General features: G+C 39.7%; 1 protein-coding gene across 8 annotated transcripts in view; it reads left to right on the plus strand.

Annotated features, from left to right (window-relative positions):
* The window catches only part of dmd (dystrophin), a 416019-nt gene that overhangs the window by 331316 nt on the left and 59290 nt on the right, over positions 1–25413 (plus strand). For 6 of the 8 annotated variants that reach the window (XM_028571814.1, XM_028571815.1, XM_028571816.1 and 3 more), the window contains one exon: positions 5709–5744. The exons of 1 other annotated variant lie outside the window; for it this stretch is intronic. In XM_028571814.1, coding sequence (XP_028427615.1) covers positions 5709–5744 — 36 coding nt within the window. Of the gene's footprint in view, positions 1–5708; positions 5745–18662; positions 18902–25413 lie in introns of those variants that run through there. One more of the 8 variants, XM_028571821.1, reaches the window with a different exon arrangement.

Here is a 25413-nt window from a genome sequence, read left to right on the forward strand (position 1 = left end):
AGTTCCAATCTTGAAGATCTCTGTTTGGTTCTCTTTGGCATGGTGATTAGCAGTACTTGCAGATGTGTTTTTGGATCTCACTTCCCAGAGATCCAAACAGTGTAGCCTATGTGACTTCAGTCAGTTGGCAGTTGAAGAGCAAGTCTGTTGCGAACAAACCACTGTGGGTGATTGAAACCTGTGTGTACTGCTGCTTGTGATTTTTCCTGGAAATGTAGTCACACACACCCAGCTCACAATACTGCAAAAGCAAGGGCTTTTATCATTGGGCCATAGGCTCAATCACCATTGTGTTAACTTATTCGGCAATAGTTAGTGACTTAACAGACATGTATGTAAATGTAAAATCTTCGGGGTTATTACTTAAAGAAAAGGAAGCAGACAAAATGTTTCATCCTGACTTTTAATACTTTGAGGTGGATTAATGCAGTGTTGCACAAGTCCGCTAACTGTTCTTTAGCCCTAAACTATTGGCTTATAATTTATTTAATGGTGTCTTATATTTATTAGAGCTGTCAATCTTCATCTATAATACCATTCAAATTGAATTTTTTTTTTTTTTTATTCAAATAATATTCAAATATTTTAATGCCCAAATGTAGCCTGTTATTAATATGTACTATATTACTCAGGCTTATCCATTGTCAATGCCACTATAAGCATGTGGTTGTTGTTACACATTCTGTCCACTAGATAAACTTCCAACTGGCCTTGAAGGGGACCTACGTTACGGCGCATTGCATTTCGGACACACCACTCTCTGTTTACTATCATTTTCCACCACGAGCACACAGCGACAAACACAAATCAACAGATAACTTTGTAATGTAGCATTATCTAACATGTGTATTGAAGCGGCTCTGTTGTAAAGGCTAAGTTAGGCACTTAGCACAATGACATCATGTTAGAAAGCAGAGCCAAAACGATTTGTCATAAACTAAGTAACAAAAGTGTTAGCCACAATGCTAACGGCATTGATAACTAAGCCAAACAGTACTGTCACTACTATTTGTGATTTAAAAGCAACCTGTTTCTTGCAGATTGTTATGTTATTGAGAATAATGCTATTAGAAGCTAAAATATGAAGTCAAAGCTACTCAAAACTAAAAACAAGTTCACGGCTCTTTTAATGTACCAGGATGGCTATGCATTGGCCTCTGTCCTGATTGAAATGTAGCCACACCCTAAAGCATCACCTGCTTTATCGTCAATTTTAAAATAAATGGGACAATAATTTACAAAATGAACATCATGCTGTATTGAAGAAGACATGAAACTAGCGATTGAGACTATAAACTAATTATTAGGGCCCGAGCACCGACAGCAGTGAAGGCCCTATTGAAACTGAAGGAATTATTTTCCCGGCAAATGAATCGCCTTTTTGAGGTGCTTAACATACTCAAAAACTCACCAAAATTGGCGGTTACATCAATCCTGGTGAAAATGTATGTATTTTTACGGGTTTCGGGAATAGGCGCACAAAAATGGCTCGCTATCGCCCCCTACAAACTTAAAGAAATTGAGCCCCTGCAGCACCTTTAACATAGTACATAACACATCTACAGGCCAAAATTTACTTTTGGTCATAGCGCCCCCCACTGGCAAAAGGAAATCTGCCCTATATGACAAATATCATCCGATTTACATGAAACTTATAATGTGTGGTCTACATGTGATACTGAGCCACCCCCTTTTATGGCTTTTGAACCGTTTAAGGTAGAGTCTTGTGTGAGGCACGATCGCAAGGAGCAGCGTCCGCCAGTAACACCGACGTGCGCAGAGGCGCGAGGGCACGTCCATCGCCGCTTGCAACTTTAATGAACATTGTTATTTTAATCAAGCGAGAAGTAGGGTTATTTTCCAATAGACTTATATTGAAATATGAATAAACGTAGCTTTAACGTTTACACAGATAACCAGGCAGTAATAAGTAAGGCAGTAATAGTTTAAAGGGATATTTCACCGTTGGGTCACTTATGTAGTAGAAATGTGAATTTTCTTTAGAAATTGGTGGCTTCTAGGCCAAGAAAAGCCAGAAAATGCGTTTTTGGCTCATGTGGATGAAAGACACCAAATCCCAGAATGCACTTGCTTTGCTGCTTTAGAGTCCACTCCCAAGCCATGCCTACCGTTTACAGACAGACAGACAGTGAGGCATTACTCAACTCAAGTTTGTTTCATTGTCATTTCAACCATATACACGAAACGTTTCACCGTGGCTCAAGTGGTGTTACACATTTAAAATATATAAAAACGAATACGAAACAGGCTACATTTAGTGCAGACACATTATAGGCTCTGTAAAGTTCAGCTAACGCATACTAGCATTAGCGCTTGGTGGGCTGTAAACAAGTAAATTTGCGTGGAATGTAGAATGGTCAGCATTTAACAGTCACAAACTCCAACAGCAGTTAGCAGTTAGTTGGATACAATCTAATGTCTAATGAGCGGACACTTGCAAACAGGACTGATGGAACAGGTGACCGGCTAGTGTTAGCTTTCCACCTAGCTCGAACCGCTGTCGAGGTCCCTTTCCCCGGCTAGCGGCATCGTGTGTGATGTTTGTAGTCTCAGTTAGACACTTGTTGGCAAATGCCTTTTTTAAAGACCCTGACACACCAAGCAGACGGCCAAGAACTAGTGGCAACAAAGGCAGACTGTGGCGTAGCCTCATGTTGCCCCATGTTGCCATTGTCTTGACCAAAAAATTGCAAGAAAGTAAGAAAAGAAAAAAGAAGGGTACTAAACAGTCGGTGACATTAAAGAAGGGCTTGTTTATTGCTAAGGCCATATGGTCAAAATTAAATGATTTGATAATAATCTATAACAATAACAATAACTTATTTCACTAGTAAATTGCTGTTGAACGACAAAAACAACCACTAGATGGGAAAAGGACATTTACAATAACTTCAAATGCACCACGAGGCTGTAGTTTACCAGTTTCATTGAATGCACCGTCTGTGTTGTTTTTCCGACCGCAGCTGCAGATTGTTAGACAACAAATCTAGACGCACCCTAGTGGCAGCTGGCTTGTCAGGCTAGCAGATTGTTACATACCGGTGTTGAATCCTCTACAGTAAAACACAGTCAAACTTTACACAATTTAGCGTTAGCTGTCAGCATTTTAACAGTGTTTAATCCAGCTACTAGCTAGCGGTAGGCTAACGTTAGCTGCTGTCGAGTATAGTGTTAACTAGCGTCACGTGCAGCGGTGTTTGTGGTGCCGTTTCAGAGCATCAGAGAGAAGAGCAGACATATCAGGGGCACCAGATTTCGGTAGCCAGGGTTGGCAGGAAGAAGTAACAAGTAGTTAAATGTTCCAATCAATGATCCAGGCAGCACATTCTCGTCTCCCTCCTTCATTTTACAGTCCAATAGTGGCTAGAACGGCTCCGGGTCAAACGTCAATATGGAATGGATTAATCTGCGTTATTTTTTTTAAAACAAATTAAATTTAGATTAAATTTAAATTTAAAAACATTGTTATGATAGCTACAACTGAACAGCGTTTGCCCAAAGCGGTAGCACAGAGCAGCCTACGGTCCCTCTGTTTCACTCACAGCCGGTAAGACAGCCGACACCGGGAGATGGCTACCCAGACTGGCCAACTGCGGGGCTGTCATCCGTAAACAAAAAGTTGCTTGGACGCTTCTCTATCGTCATCGTGTTAAACCAGCCAATAGCGCACCAGGTGGATTAGCCAGTTTGTGATTGGTCCCCGCAAATTTGTAACGGAAGCAGGATAGAATTATTTACAGGTTTCCAGCATGAGCTGCAGGGCAAAATCAAATTGCAGACAGATTGGGCTGGGTTTACCCAGTCTAAGAGCACACAGTACTGCTGCCCCTTTGTTGCAGTGTCTGCTGACCTCCGTCTCTCAAATAAGGAACTTCCCTCCTCCTTCTCATCCACACAGGCCAGTGATTCTGGAAAGCACTGTGCCCCTCTGGGTTTAAAGTCACTGCCTTTTAAGACTCCACGAAGATCTACAGACAGCTCTTCCATGAACTGGCTGTGAGACATGGACACTGACTCCGATGTCACATCTCTTTGCGCAAAATATAGATGTTGGTCGAGCTATTTCAATGAAGTGGTAAAGCAGTGTCTTGTACCACCTGTTTAATCTTTTGTGCACGGGTTTACTCATCCTCGCTGCACCAGGTATCTGCAGCAGAATCTGACATATCCACCGCAACATTGCCTAGCGACTCGTTAGAAAAAAAATAATCCAAAGCTTCCTCTGTGGTGTACAGTCGTCTTGACATTGTGGTTTAGCTTTTGTGTTGTTCTGTCATGCAAATCTGTGTTCTCTGTCGTGCAAATGTGTTGTTTTTGTGAGTTTTGTTGTAAGTAAAGCAAATATGCTACTACCTTTTCCGTCTTGTATTTCCCTCTGTACATTCAAATTTCCAAAAGAGATGTTGATTGATGGAGTGCAAGACGTCATGGACATTTAAATTTTGAACCAATCAGCACATGGAAGGCGAGTGTAAGCGTCCACAACCATTGTCAATAGGCTATTTAGTATTTAACCACCTAGATCTGTGAGTAGTCCCTACATCATCAAGTTTCTAGCACCATGTATTTTGCAAAAACACAAGGATGAACTTAAATGTTACACTTTTTGATGTGACCAGGGCTTTATCCTGTAATTGTTATATCGTTACTGTACCCACACTGGCCTACATATGACATAACTCTCCACCTCACATTCTGACTCATTGGTCAGAATAACCCCACAATGTGATTGACATCAAGAAAGCTCAAACAGTAGATTCGTGGATGTATTATAAGACATTAATGGCGGAGCCTCATTCATTCCTATGAGAGTTGCTCACTGGCGCATCCGGCAAACAAGTTTCTAAGCTTCCGGGTTTACTTCTGTGATGTGCATACTGAATATGTGCAGTAGTGTTTGTCACGCTGGCCCTATCCGCGAGTTCCCTTTGGGCTACATTTTGGTGAATCACAGGATTTTAAATCGTTTTTCTCAGTCAATGGAAGATTTTCAAACATTAAAAGTCCATGGATTAAAAATTCAGAATAGAAACAGTCAAAACCGACCTTGTTTACAGTTGGAGGTGTCCTGGCAGCAGTTTTACAGATGTCTCTTTTACAATGGTGGCCTATGGGGAAAATCCTTTTTGGGTCGCAGGCAGATTTTTCCACCGATGTCCGTTTCTTTCTGCTTTCTTTGTGTTGTAATTTTAAACTCTGGTGGATTTATGAGGACTATGGTTAACTGCTCCTCAGATCTCTACATCTAAGTTTTCTCTCACACAACTAAAACAACTTTTGAACATACACGTTCCACCAAATCAAGTTCTTTGCCGAGGCTATTTTGCAGTAGCTCCGTGCGGAGCTCCGTGCGGAGCCCATGGCGCTTGACGGGCATGTTTTTCTCCCATCCTGTAATGCTATGTGGACTAGCCAGACCCTCCTCCGCAGCGTGTGGAGGAGGGTCTGGCAAAGCGAGACTACCACTGGACAAAATTAGGTGTTGTGTGGGCCTGAGTAGATTGCATGGGCTTGGTAATTAGCAACTAGCAGTTTGGTGTGTTTGAGTTAACATTTAATGAGTGAGAGAGAGTCCATGTTTGATGTGGAATTAATTGCAAGTGAGAAAAATGGACTCAACTGACAAAAAGAGAGAGAAGGAAGGAGGGAGGATAAGAGAAGTGACAGATTCTCCTTTCCACATGCAGTGAGAAACATGGACCTGACCAGATGACCGACACCCTGTGAGTGCCAGCTGACAACACAAACACACACACACACGCACACACTCATCCTTCATTGTACAACAAATATGGATTTGTATCACACACATGCATATTAACACAAACGTATGTGGACACCCAAAGATTGCAATCATATGTGTGAAACATGTCAATAACAGACTCTTCTTCAATTACTCAAGTACTGTATTCAAGTACAATTTTGAGGTACTTATACTGAACTTGAGTATTTTCATTTTATGCTGTTTCAAACTTTGACTTGACTACATTTAAAAGGGTAACATTGTATTTTTTACTCCACTACATTTCATTATCCAATGACATGCAAACATTAAGTGACGGTGGCCATTCTGCCTCAATAATAAGTATTTTTATTTTAGATATTTTAAAGGTTCTGTACTCGACATCCAGAACATTAATGTAGCAGCAAAGAAATATTTGCTATGTAAAGACTTAGTGGTTAATGGCGTCGTGAGCAGAGAATGAAGTCACACTCACTCTGTGTGTTGTAATCAAAGCTTCTCTGTTCTTTTTTTTAATTACTTTAGATAGATAGATAGATCGATAGATAGATAGATTGATTGATTGATTGATTGATTGATTGATTGATTGATAGATAGATAAATAGATAGATAGATAGATAGATAGATAGATACTTTATTCATCCCGGGGTTTAGCTTTGCACAAAGGGGATGGACAGTCCATTAAATATATTGGGGATTTGTTTTGTGTGCCTGATTATTATGAATTATTTCTAGGCTTGAGTACTTTTGATAGCTACCGATAACCCATAATTGAATATATAATACATAGTAGGGAAGGGAAGGTCAGGTCTCTGTTCTCAGCTTAGATGGAGGGCATAGCACTGCAGTGTTTTACCATTACACTTTACACTGCATAAATTAGCCTAGCAGCTAGCATAGTTTTCCTCTGCTCATAGCTTGATCCAGACAAAACACCACGGTTGAATTTTAGCCTGCATGCAAGGTTTTGTATCCTAACATTGTTAAAACAGAGCAGCTTATATTGGTAGAGAAAGCCACAAGTTAGCATACTGCAAAGTCGCCCTCTCTCCCTGCTCAGCTGCTAGCCTACTATGCCCTGCCCTCGGCAAACCTCTTTTATGGGCGAACACACTTTGTTTAATCTTTATTGACAGTAGAGCTTTTTGAACTGTCTGTGAAATAGATCAAAGGTGAGATGGTAAAGCACCGGGAAGGTAAATGACAGCAAAACGCAGTATACACTTTTACATTGAGCCAAAATTGAAACACTGCTGCAGCATTTGTCGTAAGGTTTAATTAATTAAGGTTGTTTATTCTGTTACTCTACAGTATTTAAAGAAAAAGCTTAAAGCAAACTGGCTGAGTAGATGGGGGGTGTTACACCTTTCTTGTTTCGGGCTCCCAGACCGTGGTCGGGACGTTCCCTCCAGGGCCGATGCTCTGTCGGGGGTAACACTCTTTACTTTACCAGCAGTATTGACAACAGATCTTCATCTGTTGACCATGTCATGTGAAGCGTGTTGCTTTATTCACAGTTACCTCACTTTACATTGACTTTACTATCTCTCGCTTTTCCTCACACACACACTCTAACTTACGCTACTCTCATAAAAGGGGGTTGTGGTTAACCGCGACAGTGTGGCGATACGTTGCTTCTTCGCCACACAAAATCCATACCGTCACAGCCACATATGCATGTTATGTTCAATTATGTGTTCAACGGAGCATGCCTCAGGTAGAAGATCTGAATATTTCTTCCACTACTGCCATTCAGCCACAAGAGCATTAGTGAGGTTGGTCACTGATGTTGGGCAATAAGTCTTTCACTTCAGCCCAAAGGTGTTGGGTGGGGTTGAGGTCAGGGCTCTGTGCAGGCCAGTCAAGTTCTTCCACACTTACCTGGAAAAATCAGGAGCCATCCCTAAACTTGGGAGCATACTATAGTCCAAGTCCCAATCTCAACCCCTTAAGACCTGAACCCTCACTGACTTTACTGTGTGAGAGACTGCAAGGGATCAAAATTGTATAAATATCACATTACCTTGACCACGCCAAAACATGTTATGTGCACTTGTGGGTTTGGGACTTTTTATTTTACTTTTTTTACTTATTTATGGCCAAGGAAGATTTAGAAGTTAAATAATGAATTTACTCATGATTTTATTTTAATTTTTTCTGATAATCATAGCATAACACACAAAAACATACTTCCATACACAAATACAAGGAATCTTTATATTTACATAAGAAATTAAATTTACCCATGTTCAAATTAGGTGATTTGTGGCAGGAAATAAAGTATATAACAAAGAAGAGACAGCTAATCATAAATCACAACTCAGAATCCCATGTCTTTGTTATCGCCATAGTCTCCTATCACATTTTTTAGCTCTACCTATCAAAATGATTCTTTCCTGTAAATAATAATGCTTAAAATAAGAAATAAATGAACTCAATAACAATGTCTTTGTATTGCTGAAAATAAAAGTTTTGTTTTTTTTCCAGTTAGAACAACAGTATTAAGTAATGGATTATGATCCTGAAAACCCCAAATTATATTAAATGGCGATGAATGTAAAAAGATGCTTTGTTCAGTTAGTCAGTCTGTCCCTGGTGCCAAAAACATGCAACAACTGGGCAATACCAAAATACATGCATTGTATCTTCCACCTCCTTATCACAAAATCTAGAAAAATCAGCTGTCAGCCATATTTTTAGTATTTTTCCTGTGGGCAAAAACAATTTAAGTTGGAAAGCATAAGTAGAATATGATGACTGGAAAATAAACCTAAACATTTTCTGCCAAGAAAGAGGGAAATCAAAAATATTTTCCCAATATGTTTGAAAATTATATGGCGGAGAAGTTATCTTTTTAAAGGATACAAAAAGAGATAAATATCAGAATTAATTTAATATTTTGCCAACCATTTATAATTTCTAATAGGGGGTCGACAAATTTCAAAATGATCTTGTGATGGTTTAATCATAGTTCTCCGTGAGTCTCAGACTCGAGTCCCCATCTCTGTAAGATGGTGGTCAGAATAAAAATTTTCAGTTATTGTTATTTGACTAACTTTAGAGACTAAAGAGAACGAGATCAAGAAAATTGAATTTCTTCGCCATGTCTATCTTTTTATTTGAATTTCCTATTCTCCATATATCAAGTAAGTTCATAGCAGACATTAGAGATGTAATGGCATGGCGTTTTTTTTTTATTTATCTTGATAATCTTTTCTGTCCCCTGCCCCTGTCTTTATCTATATGATTATCTGGTTTTCATACTTCTGGATCATGTCATGCATATATTTAAAAAAAAATAGGAACATTATTATTTGGAGCATATATATTAGCTAAACATAATTGAGTATTCTTGATTTTGATATCTAAGACAATTATACGGCCATCCATATCATGTTCCGTTTTATATAAAAAATAATCCATATGCTCTCTTAATAAGATTTCAACACCTGTTTGATTTCTTGAACCATAATTAAAAAACATAGGCCCCTTTCATTCTCGTTTCCATCTCTCTTCTTCTTCTGGAGTAGAGTGTGTCTCTTGTAGGCATTATATCAAACTCATTTGGTTATTCAACCAGGTAAATATTTCAATTTTAGCATTATTAGAAATTGTAATATTATAATTATAATTATATCTGGCTATATAGTGTCATTATCCATCATAACTTAATAAAAAGGAGAGAGAAACATATATTACACACACACACACACACACAACAACAGTAACAACAAAAAAGAGGTGGCTGGTCACATAGTTTATGCACTATCCCCACGCATCACTTACAGTACAGGCCAAAAGTTTGGACACACTTTCTTATTCAAATGCGTTTCCTTTTTATTTTCATGACTATTTACATTGTAGATTCTCACTGAAGGCATCAAAACTATGAATGAACACATATGGAATTATGTACTTAACAAAAAAGTGTGAAATAACTGAAAACATGTCTTATATTTTAGATTCTTCAAAGTAGCCACCCTTTGCTTTTTTATTAACAAGGGGAAAAAAATTCCACTAATGAACCCTGACAAAGCACACCTGTGAAGGTAAAACCATTTCAGGTGACTACCTCATGAAGCTCATTGAGAGAACACCAAGGGTTTGCAGAGTTATCAAAAAAGCAAAGGGTGGCTAATTTGAAGTATTTAAAATATAAGACATGTTTTCAGTTATTTCACACTTTTTTGTTAGGTACATAATTCCACATGTGTTCATTCATAGTTTTGATGCCTTCAGTAAGAATCTACAATGTAAATAGTCATGAAAATAAAGAAACACATTGAATGAGAAGGTGTGTCCAAACTTTTGGCCTGTACTGTATGTCATTATTGGCTGGAGGAAACAACATTTCAACAACGCTTTAATTTAAAAACACTGGATTAAAAAATATAAAATACAAGACGTTTCAGTATTCATCCAAACACCTTCATCAGTTGTTTAGTGTGCACAGGAAGTAACTCTGGCCTTAATACACAAGGCAGTCACATGATCTCATGGCATGAACTCACATGTCTGCTAAGATGTAGTCCATTTGTGTTTGCCAGAGAAGATGGTGTCCCAGCAGCTTCAGGTGATGCCCCTCCCCCTGCTTAAGAGGTGGCGCAGGATGGTGTATCTGTGAAGCGCCTGGAAATGGTTTTCCAAACCATGTTGTAGGCTGAAGACAAATTATGTCTCAACCCACATCCCCTATTTAAAGAGGGTCGCTCCACTTTAACAAATATGGCCTCCTTGACGCTTCTTTCAAACCACCTATCCTCTCTGTCCAGGATATAGACATCTTGATCTTGAAAACTGTGTTGTTCTTTTTGTAGATGAGTATAGACTATATAGTGTCTTGTCCCAAGGAGTTTTTTCGATCTTTACACTCCTCCTTGCATTTGATTGTATGCACCAGGGGTCCGTTCCAGGAAGGAGGTTTAACAAACTCAGAGTCTAACCCTGATCTCTGAGTTGATTTACCCTGAGATGGGAAACTCAGAGTTTTCGGTTCCAGAACAGCTGATTAGAGTTGGTTCAATTAACTCGTAGTAGGTTCACTCAGGGTTACGCGCGTGCACCACCACTATAAAAAGGCAGTATGAATGGAGCCTTGATACTACGATTCACCATGGTAACAACCACAAACAAACGGGTCGGTGGAAGTACTCATGCTCACAAACAACGAGTTTGAACATGCATTTCGTTAAAAAAGCAAGACAGCGGTTGCTGCTGCAACAGAGACAGAATTGGTGTGGGAGAAAATTGCTGCTTGAGTCAATGCATAAGCATTAACAGTGTATTCATTTCATATTTAATCACAGTTAATTTATAATATTACTGGTGAAAACTGGAATTGTAATACGCCTATAATTTCATTTGGGTGCAATCCTGCGGGCGAAAAAGTAAGCTACTATTATATCCCATTCTGAGGCTGCAGCATGATCATTAACAGAACTATAATTTATAATCATTTATTTCTTTTTAATGGCTCTCACTGGTTTGTGTCCAGCGAACACTACAAAAAACGTTTAAAAAACGTTTCAGAGCGAGTCACACTTTTCTGACAGCTCTGCATACAGTGGCTTTACTATTACAGTGTGTTCCGTATACACACCAATAAAGAAAACTGCCGTTTGCAAAAAACGTAATGCGACGCAAAGAATCTGCTGGGATGTTAAAGCATGTCCACGCTGGTGGATGTTAGTGATATGAGGACGGATAAGGTATCTGATGGACTGTGAAAAAATGTGGAAATGAAAATACATTTAGTCGGGACTCAATATCATCTCCCGACGTAAACTCTCTGTGAAGTAATACAGCTTTTTCATCAACGGGATCGTCGGCAAAAGGACATGACATGTTTGAGAAAAAAACATTTTATAATCTACCTAACAACACGTTTTTTTATTCATGCAGAGAACAAACTGCATTAAAATGTGCCTGATACAGACTGAATGAATGAGGAAATGAGAGAGAAGAAACCTTGAGTTTCTTTCAGTCTGTGTCAGAGGGAGGAGACTGAGAGAAACTCAAGGTTTCTTGAAGAAAACCTGCTCCCGACCAGGTTAGGTTCACAGGCTCAGTTACCATAGTAACTGACTCTGAGGTTAAGTTACCTCTCTTTCTGAAACGGAAAACCCAGAGTTTCCCTCATCTCAGGGTTAACAAACTCAGAGTTTTCACTAAACCTGCTTTCTGGAACGGACCCCTGGTTGCTCTTTTGATGTTTTGGAATCTTTTTGTCTCAGTGTGTTTTTAGGTTTAAAATATACAGGGATGTTGTTAGTAGGCTGCTGGGACACCATCTTCTCTGGCAAACACAAATGGACTACATTTTAGCAGTCATATGACTTCATGCCATGAGATCATGTGACTGCCTTGTGTATTAAAGCCAGATTTACTTCCTGTGCACACTAAACAATGTGTTTGGATGAACACTGAAACGTCTTGTATTTTATATTTTTTAATCCAGTGTTTTTAAATTAAAGCATTGTTGAAACTACAATTACCTGGATGCATAAATTAATCTCCATTCACGTCCATCTGGACGGACGTGGAAACACATTTTTTAAGTTGCTGTGATTTTGACAAAGGTCAACTGGAAGAAAAAGCCTTATTCCGACCAGTTGTACTTTGGCAGAGGGCCACCTACTATACTAAAGGTAGAGTTACTCCTGTCATTCTTCCCATTCTTCCCCAGCTCATGTATACAGGGAAAACCCCTCTCTCTCTCTCTCTTCCTGTTTCTTCTCTCCTGTGCTTTGTAAAAGCAAAAAGCAGCTCCGCCTTCTTTCCCTTTTTTTTCTCTCACACTTTTCCTCTTTCTTTTCTGTCCCTCTTTCTTTCTCTCTCACTCAGGGCTGTGTCTCCCTACAGGCATTATAAGCGACTGCAATGGGCCCCCTAACCACCAGGGTGGCCCGTGCAGTGTTTATTTTATTTTTTCAGGGGCATTAGTACAGTTGCCCTGAAGTGCAAACCACGGCAGCAAATCCCACAACGCGACAGCAATTCGCCACAATACTTTGTGACTTTCTGTTGCATTGTGAAATTTGCTGTCGCGTTGTGGGATTTGCTGCCGTGGTTTGCAATTCAGGGCCACCATACATGCTTTTTAAGAGAAAAACTCAACTCTAGTCCAATCATGACATAATAACATAATACAAGCCTGTTTAGCTTGTCAAAGTCATGGGGGCCCCCTTGCGTACACAATAATGAAATTTGGCATGATCCAAAAGTAACTTGGGTGAATGGTGATGACATTCAGAGTCAACAACCCAATGAAGGAAAATAAAGCTCTCTCCTAGCACTTTGGAGCAGAAAAGTGGAAAAAGAAAAAATCTGAAGAAAGAGAAACTGGCCGAAAATACAGGTAAGGAATTATCTATTTAGCTTTTTTCTTTACAAGAGCTGTTGACATGGTGTTAGTTGAAATGAAAAATGGTCATTATTAGCCAGCTAACGCAAGGCTAGCTATCATAAATTGCAATACATTACAGTACTACCTACTGTTTTTTGCATATCTTTTTTTACCTAGGACGGCGAAGGAATGTCCTGCTCTACCCTGCCACTGATAGGCTTACCCTGATATTATTACCCAAGCCTTAACTAATCTCACACCTCTTCCTTAACCTAACCAACCCAACCGACAAAGGCAACAATTACTAGCCAATTAGAGGCAGAGTAGGGTGGATCACAACTTCGCCATTCTAGGAAAATCAATTGGTGTACCATTAATGTTAGTTCATGCAGTATTGGCCCAAAATATTATGACACAATAAATGTGTAATGACAACTCGTTTTTTTGTATTTGTACAGTTGGGTTAGACTGTAAAGTTTTTATCCAAAAACCCTTCGTCATTCAGTGTTGACAACTAGGGGAAATTTACACCTAAACAGTCTTCTTGCTTTGGAATAATGTTATAGGCAAGCTAGCCTGAAGCAGAGACAGTTTATCATCATAGACTTTAAAAATAATGGACAAAACTTCCAGGCGGTGCCTTAAACGGTGCCTTAAACCTGCTTTCTATCTTATTTACAGCAGGGGGCAACTCCACTGGTTGCAAAAAGAAGTCAGTTTCTATAGAAGTCTATGGGAAAATGACCCTACTTTCTTACTTGATTACCTCAATAAACATTTTCATTTATGGCCTCAATTGCTACTTTTAAGTCTTCCTTAATTTTTGCAATTTTCATTTGGTAAATTATGGTCCTATTTATTTTGAAATTGACGACAAAGCAGGGGATGCTTTAAGAGCGTGGCTACACACTGACCTGTCAATCTGGACAAAGGCTTAGTAATGCTAACCATGGCACTGTGTACATTAAAATTGCGGTGAACGTTTTTGGGTGTTAACTGCGTTTTCGTCTTAAACTTTGACCCTCTCACTGTGTGCTTTCGACATTTGGTTGCCTAAAAAGGTCTTGTTTAGTGTTCTGCCAGCCAAGCTAGCTAGCTAACACTAGCGTTAGCTGGTAACTTAAGGGAAAGTTTGCAGATTTTCTGTACTGCCGTAAATCTGTACTGGATGACTCGCTTCAAAAGGTTAAAATCGGCAACTTTCCCCCTTTAACGTTTAGCTTAGTGCGGTGCCATTGCAACTATAAACAACACTGGCTTAGCCGTGTATTCTCCCTAGCTCAACCTTGTCGTCAAAAATTGCCACATCCGGTTGTAAAAAAACAAGATGGCAACGCCCGTATCGTCAAAACAGCAGTCCACAAACCAATGGGTGACAACACAGATGCTACGTCCACTATGTTTAGTCTATGGTTTCACCACTGCCACGTCTCTTAAGAAGACAAGCGCCAGGTCCTGAGTCTATTGATTCCAATGGCAGAAGTGAACACAGATTATGACCGATTCTTTCGCCCCATAGTCACCAAAGTAAATGCTGGACTCATTTTCCACAAGCCACATATCTCTTGTACCTTCTGACACTAAAATGGCCTGTTTCTGTCTCAGGAACTAACTCACAGTCTGGCAGCAGATAAGATAAAATCAACTAACGTTAGTGAACGCCCTAACAAAACAAATCTTCGTAATTCTAAACATAGCTTTTATCTGTGTCTAATATTAGCAAAAGAAAATATTAATAAATTGTGCAAATATAACTTTTCATCCCTCCACAGGACATTCAATACACTTTCAAACAAGGCCATGCCCATTTAGGAGACAGGAAGTGTGTACAGTTTCATACCAATCGGCAAAGCGTGTAATGCGCAATATTCAGTTATTTCCTTTGGCTTTTGAGTAATGTTGCATAACTTTACTGTATGTTAACATCTGCTAACTTTCAGAGCTGCAAATTAGTGACATTTTAACATAGGCAACAGTATTTACTGTTAGAAATCCCCACAACATAATCGGCTACACAACATCAGCTGGCTCATATGCACGAGAACCTACTTTTTTTTCTTACTTGCTTAGTCTACCTTGTTTAATGCTTGCTAATTGTCCCCCACAATCTAAAAATGGATGATACAATCTCAAATAATAGCATACCATGTTGGACTGAATAGCTAAAAGGTAATTGTTGGCTAAATTATCACTGTTGCTCATTATGTTTTTCTGAGTAACAGCTTTGATGATGATGATTAGTGTTGTTGTTGTTGTTGTGTTATCTTGTTGTTATAGCCACTTATATTAACATTAATACTTAATGAGACCATTTATTATTTCCATAAAGATGCCAGTCTAGGGATATTTTAACTACATCTGACTTTAGGGTCTTCAGCTACAAATTAAGAATGCAATACTAAATCTGGCCACCAGATGGAAGTATACAGAAAGATCAAAACCGGTCAAAGGACTCCTACAATACACATATTACTGTAATTGAAATCATACAGTGATTTAATTATACTTTTTATTTTATATCAACAGATCCAGATTCCCCAGGTAGTCTACATCGAGTCAACAGCCTGAAACTACCTCAGTTACTTCAGAACCCATACTCATCAGTTACTTCAAAACCACAACATACTGAAGATGAAGAAATTAAATAGTGTAAGATTTCGCTTAAGGCCCCAAAATGTTTAGAAACGGCCCTGCTCTCTCTCTCTCTCTCTCTCTCTCTCTCTCTCTCTCTCTCTCTCTCTCTCTCTCTCTCCCTCTCCATGGCATTGAATGTGGAAATCTGTGTGCCTTGGAAATCAAAAAGCCTCTCTTTCTCTCTCTCTCTTCTCTCTCTCCCTCTCTACTTCTCTTTATCTATCTCTCTCTCTCTTTCTTTCTCTCTACTTCTCTCTCGTCAGAGAGGTGGAAAAACCTCCTCGGATGGTGGTGAGGCTCCTTTGCTATCAGAAACAGCGGGATGGGGGGAAGGGAGGCAGAGAGCTTGAGCTCCGCCTCGTCTAACATCAAGTTTCCTAGAAGCGGACAGGACTACACCGGAAATGTGCAAAGTTTATTTCAAAATAAAGGTGTCAACTATGTCGGGTGGTTTAGTTTAATTTTTTTTTACGTATCTTGTGTACCCATTCAATTTTTTCCTTTGTCCAATTTTTTATCCACTAACATCCAGAGCTGGATTAATCCATTTGGGGACCCTTGGGCAAAAATCAACAGGAGTCCTTACACAGTTATCCCAAATTAGTTGACTTTACTAGAAATTTGCATGGAAATCCTTAAGTTTTTACACAAGGTGGCACTTAACAAAGTTGTAATAACAGAGCAGTAAGTTGATGCAGTAGACAAATCAAGTTTACATTAGTAATCCTTCCAAAAAATCATTAGTGCAGCGCCCTGATATGACATGAACTACTACGACTACCATTCTTGGGGGAATTATTAGAATTGTTGGGGCTTTGTAAATGATAGAGTGTGGTCTAGACCATCTGTAAAGTGTCTCGAGATAACTCTTGTTATGATTTGATACTATTGAATTGTATATTATATACATATATATATATATATATATATATATATATATATAACACCATGACTCCATGTTTAATTCAATTTCAATTCAATTCCATATATATATTCAATTCAATTTCAATACAAGTCATGGTGTTTAAAAATATAAACATGCAAAGAAACATTACAAATATGAAACATTAGGCTACTTATGACTACTAATTAAATAATTTGTTCATATTAACATTGTGTTTTTCCTTTATGATATTATGACTTTAATAATAAAGTATTTAATTAATTTGCTCCAAAAAAACAATGAACATAAAACATTGACAATTTCCAATGTATCGAACTGCGTGTAAAGTTTTACTCAGGCGACAGAGTTACTGATTTTCAATCTGTGTATATAACATTGAACGCTTTCTCACTGCCCAGATGCGATCAGTCCCTATCCGGGTTTCGGTCATGGTGCGACAATAAATGTAGATAAACATGAACACTAAACAACCATAGAAAACACGAACACTAAATCAACCATACAAAACAAAATTACAACTAATTCTGGGTTTACAGTGTACTGACCCCTAAGGCTCTTGTAATTTTGATTTGAAATAATATTGCTATTGATAATTTAGTAGTGTATATTCATAAACAAATTTGGAATAATTCAAACTGTCACACTTAGAGAACCTGATTCTTTTATTGTCTGGTGCAGTTGCCTTTGCTGGGTTGGTAATCAAGCCTTGAGACGAGTTTATGTTTAAAATCAAGTTTGACACACTGCTAAAAAGTATATTAATTACCTGCTTTATGTAGGATATGTGTTAGTATGTCCATGGTAGTCCATACTTCATCAATGTATATGTCAAGGGCCATATGCTGAACATTCAAGACAAAAGGAATTTAGCAAAACACAATTTTTTTATGTTATGGCATTTCGTTAATTTGGTATGACAATGTAAAGAGACGGTAAGCACAGGGAGAGAAAGGGAATGTTGACATGCAACAAAAGGTACCTTTTAAAAGCTTCCAGCTAAAAGGAATGCAGTCGTTATTAATGTTTATTATTAATTGTTATTGTGTTAAATTACTGGTTCTATTTCATATGCGCTCCGCTGTCTAAAGGGCTTCGCTATTGGTTTAGCCTCTTGAGGCTCCGCCTCCGCACACTAATCGGGGTAGGACCCTATGGCACCCGCCCTCTATAAAGTCCCAGTTGATGCATTGCTTGTCTCTCTTTTTTACTCAGCCACCTTGAGTTTAAATATGTACTAACATGTATTCGTTTGCTAGGCTAATAGGCTTAATGCAAAATTAGTATCGCTTTGCCAGACCTTCCTCCGGTTATTGGCATTTCTTTAACCCAATCACAATCATCATGGCCGGCGCTAAGCTCCGCAAGGACACAATGCAAAATAGCCTCGGGAAGAACCTTGTTTTGGTGGAAGGTGTACGTTCAAGTTGTTTTAGTCGTGCGTGAGAAAACTCAAATTGGACAGATTGTCTAGCTAGCTATCTCAATTTACCATGCAGAGATCTGAGGAGCAGTTCACCATAGTCCTCAGAAAACCACTGGAGTTTAAAATTCCAACACAAAGAAAGCGGAAGGAAACGGACATCAGCGAAAATACATGCATCTGTCCGAATTTCCTGCGGCACCGAGCAATCCCGGAAGTGGAACGTCGAGGATATAGACTAAGGCAAAATCAGATAACGTTACCTAGCCCACCACAGGATTAAGCTAGCAACATCTTGCTGGGCAGTTAAATCACTAGCAAGGGTTTTACAAAGAGTCCGGTATAACCTCGAGTCATGACGCCTGTCAAGACCACTGCCGAGAGTTCAGATGTTCCATTTTTTAAACATCCACCTATAGGTAGTTGGGACCAATAGCATCCCGTAAATAGATTTTTCTCATTGTCACTTGGGTTAGCCTATAGTTTGTCCAACAACAGCAAAACAGCAGCTTTTTTAATTGAAGCTTTTATTTTGAAGCTTTAAGCGGAAATGTTATTTGGGCTGATTGACCCTCGTGTCTCGATGACCAGTCAGCCTCTGCAACCCACCGCTGCCTCTTGAAGGGGAACACACACACAGACACACACATAAACACACACACACACACGTAGGCTAAACACGGTAATCTTGGACGCCTCTCTCCAACGGTAGAGGACGCTTGATAGGACCGCGGAGGGGGTCAGGATACTGCTTCGGTTCTGCCCGGGAATCGGTTAACTTCTACCGGACGCGGAGCGCTCTGAACGGCCAGCGATGCGGGAGCAGCTTCGGAAGTGAGTGCTGGGCTGGGGACTGTTTATTGTGCAGATTAATAATGGTGATGGTAATTGTGCTGGTCGTAATGCAGTAAACCTGTTCACACAGATAACGCATTGGCTGTGGGGTTTCGTGGCCAGCCGAGAGGCGGTGAGCTGGGGCAGAGATATCCCCCACAATCTGCACTATTTCAACTGTAATCCAGAATATGCGCTAAAACAGGCATACAAACTGGTCAAATAAGCATTATCATTATTTGATTTGTCATGGGGAAATTGATTTTCTCACTTCTTGTCTGCCGTTAACTCATTTCTGCAAGTCCATCCAAAATGCATCTCACATAAATGCCAGCATGTTAAAATACGTGTTGTGGCCAAGTAACAAGCATAACATTATAGTAAAAAATCACAAGTATAAGTTTAAAATATATTTTTGCTTCGGAGATGGAGCCCATAGCGCATTAAACGGAAAACGGGACGTTAATTCTTCCGTGAAAAGGGAGGAAAACTGTTGTATTTGGTAGCCATTGAACCATACTGTTAATAGTCAATGCATTGAACACAACCAGCCCCTTTCTTCACAGTGGCCGTTGATTGCTGTTGCCGGGAAACCAGGCGAGGTGTGCGGCCAGTGAGGCTCTGATCCGCTCGGTCCCGAACCGTGCATTTCGTAATTTTGCTCTATGCACGGTTTCACTGGCTAGTTGCTGCCATGTTGGAATAAAACGAAGGGCATTGAATGCTTTAAAGCAAACATAATAGCTCTGTGCGGCCTGCGTGTTTGCCCGTATGTGTTGAATTTGGCCCGACAGGGATTTGCCTAATTTATGCGTGTGTGCGTTGGCTGAGCTTTTGCAAGAGAAAAGAGCCATACAAAGCAAAGCGGCAATGCATCACTGTGTTGCATTCCTTCACAGTCACAAACGCGCACACGGACGTGTAAAAACAATCACCTCCGTGCCAGCAAAGCAGCCAGTGTCTTGATAAGTGCGATTTTGCACGGTGTGTGCGTGCTGAGGTGTGCATGGCGATTTTGATGTGCTGCGTTATAACGCCCGGCCTCACTTTTCTGCGCAAACAGCGGGGTTTAAAGGGTTATGCATGCTGTCCAGCCGTGGTCCAGATCATCTGCTGATCAATGTTTAGCTGTAGAGTGGGATGTGGTTGGCCTGTCCTGATATGACGCGCGCGTGTGTGTGTGTGTGTGTGTGTGTGTGTGTGTGTGTGTGTGTGTGTGTGTGTGTGTGTGTGTGTACACTTCAGGAGTTGGTGAAATGAGAGCATGGGATGCGGAGTGGATGGTGCAGATTTTTGGCACCAATGTGATTGCAGGTGTGTGTGTGTGTGTGTGTGTTCGTGTGCGTGCGTGCGCGCGCACTCATTAAATACAGCTGAGGAATAAAAAGCCTTAACACACAGATTCAACTCCAGTTGGTACTGACGTGCTCAGGCATGATTGTTATGGCTCGTGTGTGCTGTCTTTGTATTCAGTGTAGATGATTATCAACCACAAGCACTAGTTCAGTCTGATATGTTGTTAGTGATGGAAGAAACTTACCTACATTCAAGCTGCACGCCTTTTATGTATCACTGTGTCAGGTTTGAATGACTAATACATTTTACTGATATTTTTGCATAGGCATGTGAGAACAAATGACTGGTATTTATAATAATAATAATAAAAATTTATTTAAAAGCGCCTTTCTTGGCACTCAAGGACACCATACAGGGATACAAAAGACATTAAGCAGCAAAAAATAAAGAATACAACAACAATAAAAACAAAAGAAACAGGCAGAGCAATTAACATCAAGTGGAATAGGCAGTTTTTTTTGTAATTCAAGTATTTTTTATTGCTTTTTCCTTTGGTGCATGACAGTTCAGCGTATCACATAGACAGAGACATTTCCCGTTACAATACAAACCGAGTCTTAACCATGGACAGAACAAACAAAAACAATAATAATATATATATGAAATCAGTTACAACAAGACTATAACATCAGCAGGTTTAGGGGAACATCAATATTGGAATACTTAGCAGTGTTGTTCGCATGCTGGTGCTTCATCTTTTTTTACAGTGCTTATCCTGTTTAGCATATGCTCATATGAAGCTGTTTTTATCATGGTGTTGGCCCATTCTTTTAATGCCGGGGTTTTAGGTGTTTTCCAGTGTTTAAATATTGTCCTGGCAGCCACTGTAATGCCAACCATGATTACAGAAAACTCTTTACTTGATATGTTGTGTAATAGTCTTGGAGATATTGGTAGATTTCTTCCGGCCCAGTTACCTAAATATTCCAAAATGATTCTCCAGAAGGGCTGGATAGTTGGGCATTCCCAAATACAGTGTAATATAGTGCCTGCTTCTTTCTGGCATTTCCAACACAAATTGTTATCCATTACTCCCATTCTGTATAATCTTAAAGGTGTCCGATAATATATGTTTATTATTTTATATTGGGTGAATTTCCCTTTCACTTCCCTTATGTATTTTCCATTGTCCGATACTATCTTCAGCCATTCCCTCTCCTCCATTATACATCCTAGGTCTTTCTCCCATATTACTTTTAGGTTATTACAGTCATTGCTGAGCAGTTTGTTGGTTGTTTTATAGAATACAGAAGCTCGATGGCACTCCTCAGGTAGTGTGAAGTAGTACACCATGTGGTTTCCAACTGTGAACTGAATCTTGGTGGAAATACAGCTCCTGATTTGTAGGGACTCCCAAAAATGTTCTTTCCCCTTGAGCTTGTATTTTCTAGTTAAGTCAGAGTATGACACAAACAAGTCCTCTTCAAAAAGATCAGCAATGTTACATATACCATTATCATGCCATTTTTTCCAAAATACTGATGTCTTCCCAATTTTAATCATAGAGTTATACCATAGAGAGGAGTAGGATTGCTTATGGTGTAGGTAGTTTTGAACAGATGTGTTTTGAGTTGCAATTTGAAATGGGGGAATTAATCAATGTTTCTAAGTTGGGGTAGTAATGAATTCCAGAGAAGGGGAGCAGAGTGACTGAATGCTCTGCTCCCGATGGTGGTGAGACGGGCGGAGGGGCCAGACCGTTGTATGGAGGAAGAGGATCTGAGGGAGCGGGAGGAGATCAGACAAATATGGGGGGGGCAAGGTTGTGGATGGCCTTGAATGTAAACATGAAGACTTTGAATTGGATACAGAACTGGACCGGAAGCCAGTGTAGCTGTTGGAGGACAGGAGTGATGTGGTGGATGGAGGGGGTTTGAGTTATGCTGCGGGCAGCTGAAGAAAGCTATATGCAAAAGAGGAAAAGGCCAAGACAGCCTGGTAATAAATGGTGCTGGAGCTATTTGATTTGATAACTAAACTATACTGTACACTGTCACAGTGGGCATGAAGATGGTGAAAATATTGATTTTCCTCCTATCACCAAAAGCCAGTTAAAAGGTGGGAGCAGGCTTTCCTCTGAAGTGACATGATGAACAGTGGAAATTATGTAACAGTCAAGATAATACAACTATGACAGTAGTGGTAGTAGTAGTAGTAGTAGTAGTAGTAGTAGTAGTAGTAGCAGCAGCAGTGTGCATCGAGCAGGACCACAGCAGCAGCCACAGCCACGATCCAGGTGCCACCACAATACAAGGAAATCTGCGAGGTGAGAAAGCACAATGACTCCGGGGAAGATGCTAAGTTAGTAAGTTACATTTATTAATTGGATATAAATGCATACAGATGGAGAAAGAGGAGGAGAGAGAAGCTCAATGTGTCATAGGAAGCCCCCCCGGCAGTCTAAATCCATAGCAGCAAAACTAAGGCCTGGTCCAAGGCAAACCTGAGCCAGTCCTATAAGAGAGAGTTTTAATCTTACTCTTAAATGTGGAGATGGTGTCTGTCCCCTGAACCAACTGGGAGCTGGTTCTACAGGAGAGGAGTTTGGTAGCTGAAGGCTCTGACTTCCATTCTACGAACCACAAGTTGCATTCTTCGAGCAAAAACTTTTAGTGGGGTTAAAGGGTATTATGAGCTTTTTAAGACATGAAGATGCCTGACCATTAAGAGCTTTGCATGTGAGGAGAATTTAAATTTAATTATGGATTTTACGAGGAGCCAGCAGAGAAGCAATGCAATGTTACACAGGTGAGAAAAGGCAGCCCTTGGGCCTCATTTATAAAACTGAGCGTAGATTCTATTCTGAAAGATTTTGTGCGCAAAATTAGTCAGAATCTTCGTACGCAAAAACAATATTCTGATTTATAACACCTTGCGGCGCACACCGGTATGCACTCTTCTCGTTATAAATACAGACGTGCGTTACCTTATGCGGTCGTGCACGAGCCTCACGCTCCTCCCAAGGTCGTCCCATATTTGTCCTAATAAGGACCATGTTAATCAATCAATGAATATTCCAGCCTTGAAAGGAGCCCTTGATCAACAATCACAAAACGGAAAAATGGGGAAAAAACACGATTCAGTGATTGTGAGATCGAGGTGCTTCTAACAGAGGTACAACGTCGAAACAAAATCCTGTTTGGAAGCCGTAACCCGTGTGTAGTGTTCATATTGTTGTTACACAGCCTTAATACTTAACAGATTTAGCTCAATTACCAATTATATACATCATTTATGGTTCATATTTGCCATTTACCCCTGTGAGATCACATTTATGATCATCTGATCATTTTTGTTTTTTGTGAGAAAGGAAATTCAATTATTAAAAAGGTAAAAAATAGAAACAAGATTTTGGATCATTATTGGTGCAAAACAGGTGAAAGTGCTTGAAATGTGACAATTTGGTAACTGTATTTGTATGGTAACTGTGTGGGAATAGCAGGGCAGAAAGACAAAATTGACACACAGACACTATCAGACACGACCACATAAAGACGCACAGACACACACACACACACACAGAGATACACATCAAACAAACAACGCATTTCCCGGGGAAAGGCATTGGAGAGTGTGTGGGAGGAGCCCACAAACTGGGGTAGGTTCGGAAAACAGGCATACCATCGGAGTTCACTAAACGCAGTCTACAAAACCTTGGGAGCATTATGCACGATCACACGTGTGGTCAAAAGTTTGCGGAAAACTGGGAACATTTTTACACATGGAAATTCTTTATAAATCCCGACTATTGCGAGGAATGTTGCAATGACAAATTTCACCCTGCTTCACACAACTTTTTCTTGCGTAACAGGTTTTATAAATGAGGCCCCTTGAAGTTTGTTTTGTGTGGGTGTTAATGAACATATCCTAATCAAAGATTACTGGCTGGAGGCCAGGGCAACACCATCTAGAGTATCTATATCTTTAAATAATGAGATTCAGAGGTGTTTGGGGCCAAGTACAATAACTTCTGTTTTGTCTCAGTTTAACATCAAAAAATTGTAGGTCATCCAGTTTTTTTATGTCCTTAATGCATGCTTGAAGTTTAACTAAATGATTGCATGCAGATATAATTGGGTATCATCTGCATAGCAGTTTGTGGAGTGTGTTCTAATAATATTGCCTAAATGAAGCATATAAGGTGAAAAGAATTGGTCCAAGCACAGAGCCTTGTGGAACACCATGACTAACTTTAGCGTGCATGGAGGATTCATCATTAACATGAACAAACTAAGATCGATCTGATAAATTCAACCAGCTTAGTGCAGTCCTTTCAATGCCAATTGAATGTTCCAGACTCTGTAATAGGATGTGGTGGCCAATGATGTTGAATACAGCACTAATAAGACAAGTACAGAGACAAGTCCTTTGTCTGAAGCAATTGGAAGGTCATTTGTAATTTTGATATGCGTCTCTCTGCTATGATGCACTCTAAATCCTGACTAAAAATCCTCAAACTATTGTATGTTGAAAGTCACACAACTGATAAGTGACTACCATCTCATGGATCTTGGAGAGAAAGGTGAGATTAGATATAGTATCTATAGTTGGCTAAAACCCCTGGATCAAAAGTGGGTTTTTCAAGAAGTTTTTTTTTTTTTTTTACAGCTACTTTAAATGACAGTGGTACCCCATGTAACCTGTGAAATACAAATACATACATAGACATATTGATCATATCTAGTAAAGAAGCATTAACCAAGGATAAACCTTCTCTAAGTAGCCTAGTTGGGATGGGTTTTAAGGTAGCTGGTAAGATGGCTTAGATAAATCTTTAAAGTTAATTGGTGAAGGTCGATAGTAGAAAAGCAGACTAAATATATGTCAGATCTTACCCCCATTTTCCACTGGGCACGTCTGTGCTGTGTTCCAGTTTTGCCACGTGTCATACCATAGGAGGAGCGTTTCAGAAGCGGAGCGTCTTGCCTGCCTGACTCACAGATTATATTGTCTTTATAAGTACTTTACAGAAAAATCACGTCAAGCTAGGATCTACCTTACACTCCAAGCACTTCAATAATTAAACTCCATGCCTTCTCTTTTCTGGTGTTGTCCTGTTAAAAGGGATTTGTGATGTCTATTATGTTTTTCCACCTGCAAGCTGAATCTCTCCTTGTCCATGGTGTTGTAGAGGAGACATAAACAATATTATATTT

The sequence above is a fragment of the Perca flavescens genome, chromosome 24 (genome assembly GCF_004354835.1).
Source record: "Perca flavescens isolate YP-PL-M2 chromosome 24, PFLA_1.0, whole genome shotgun sequence".
Taxonomy (NCBI): domain Eukaryota; kingdom Metazoa; phylum Chordata; class Actinopteri; order Perciformes; family Percidae; genus Perca; species Perca flavescens.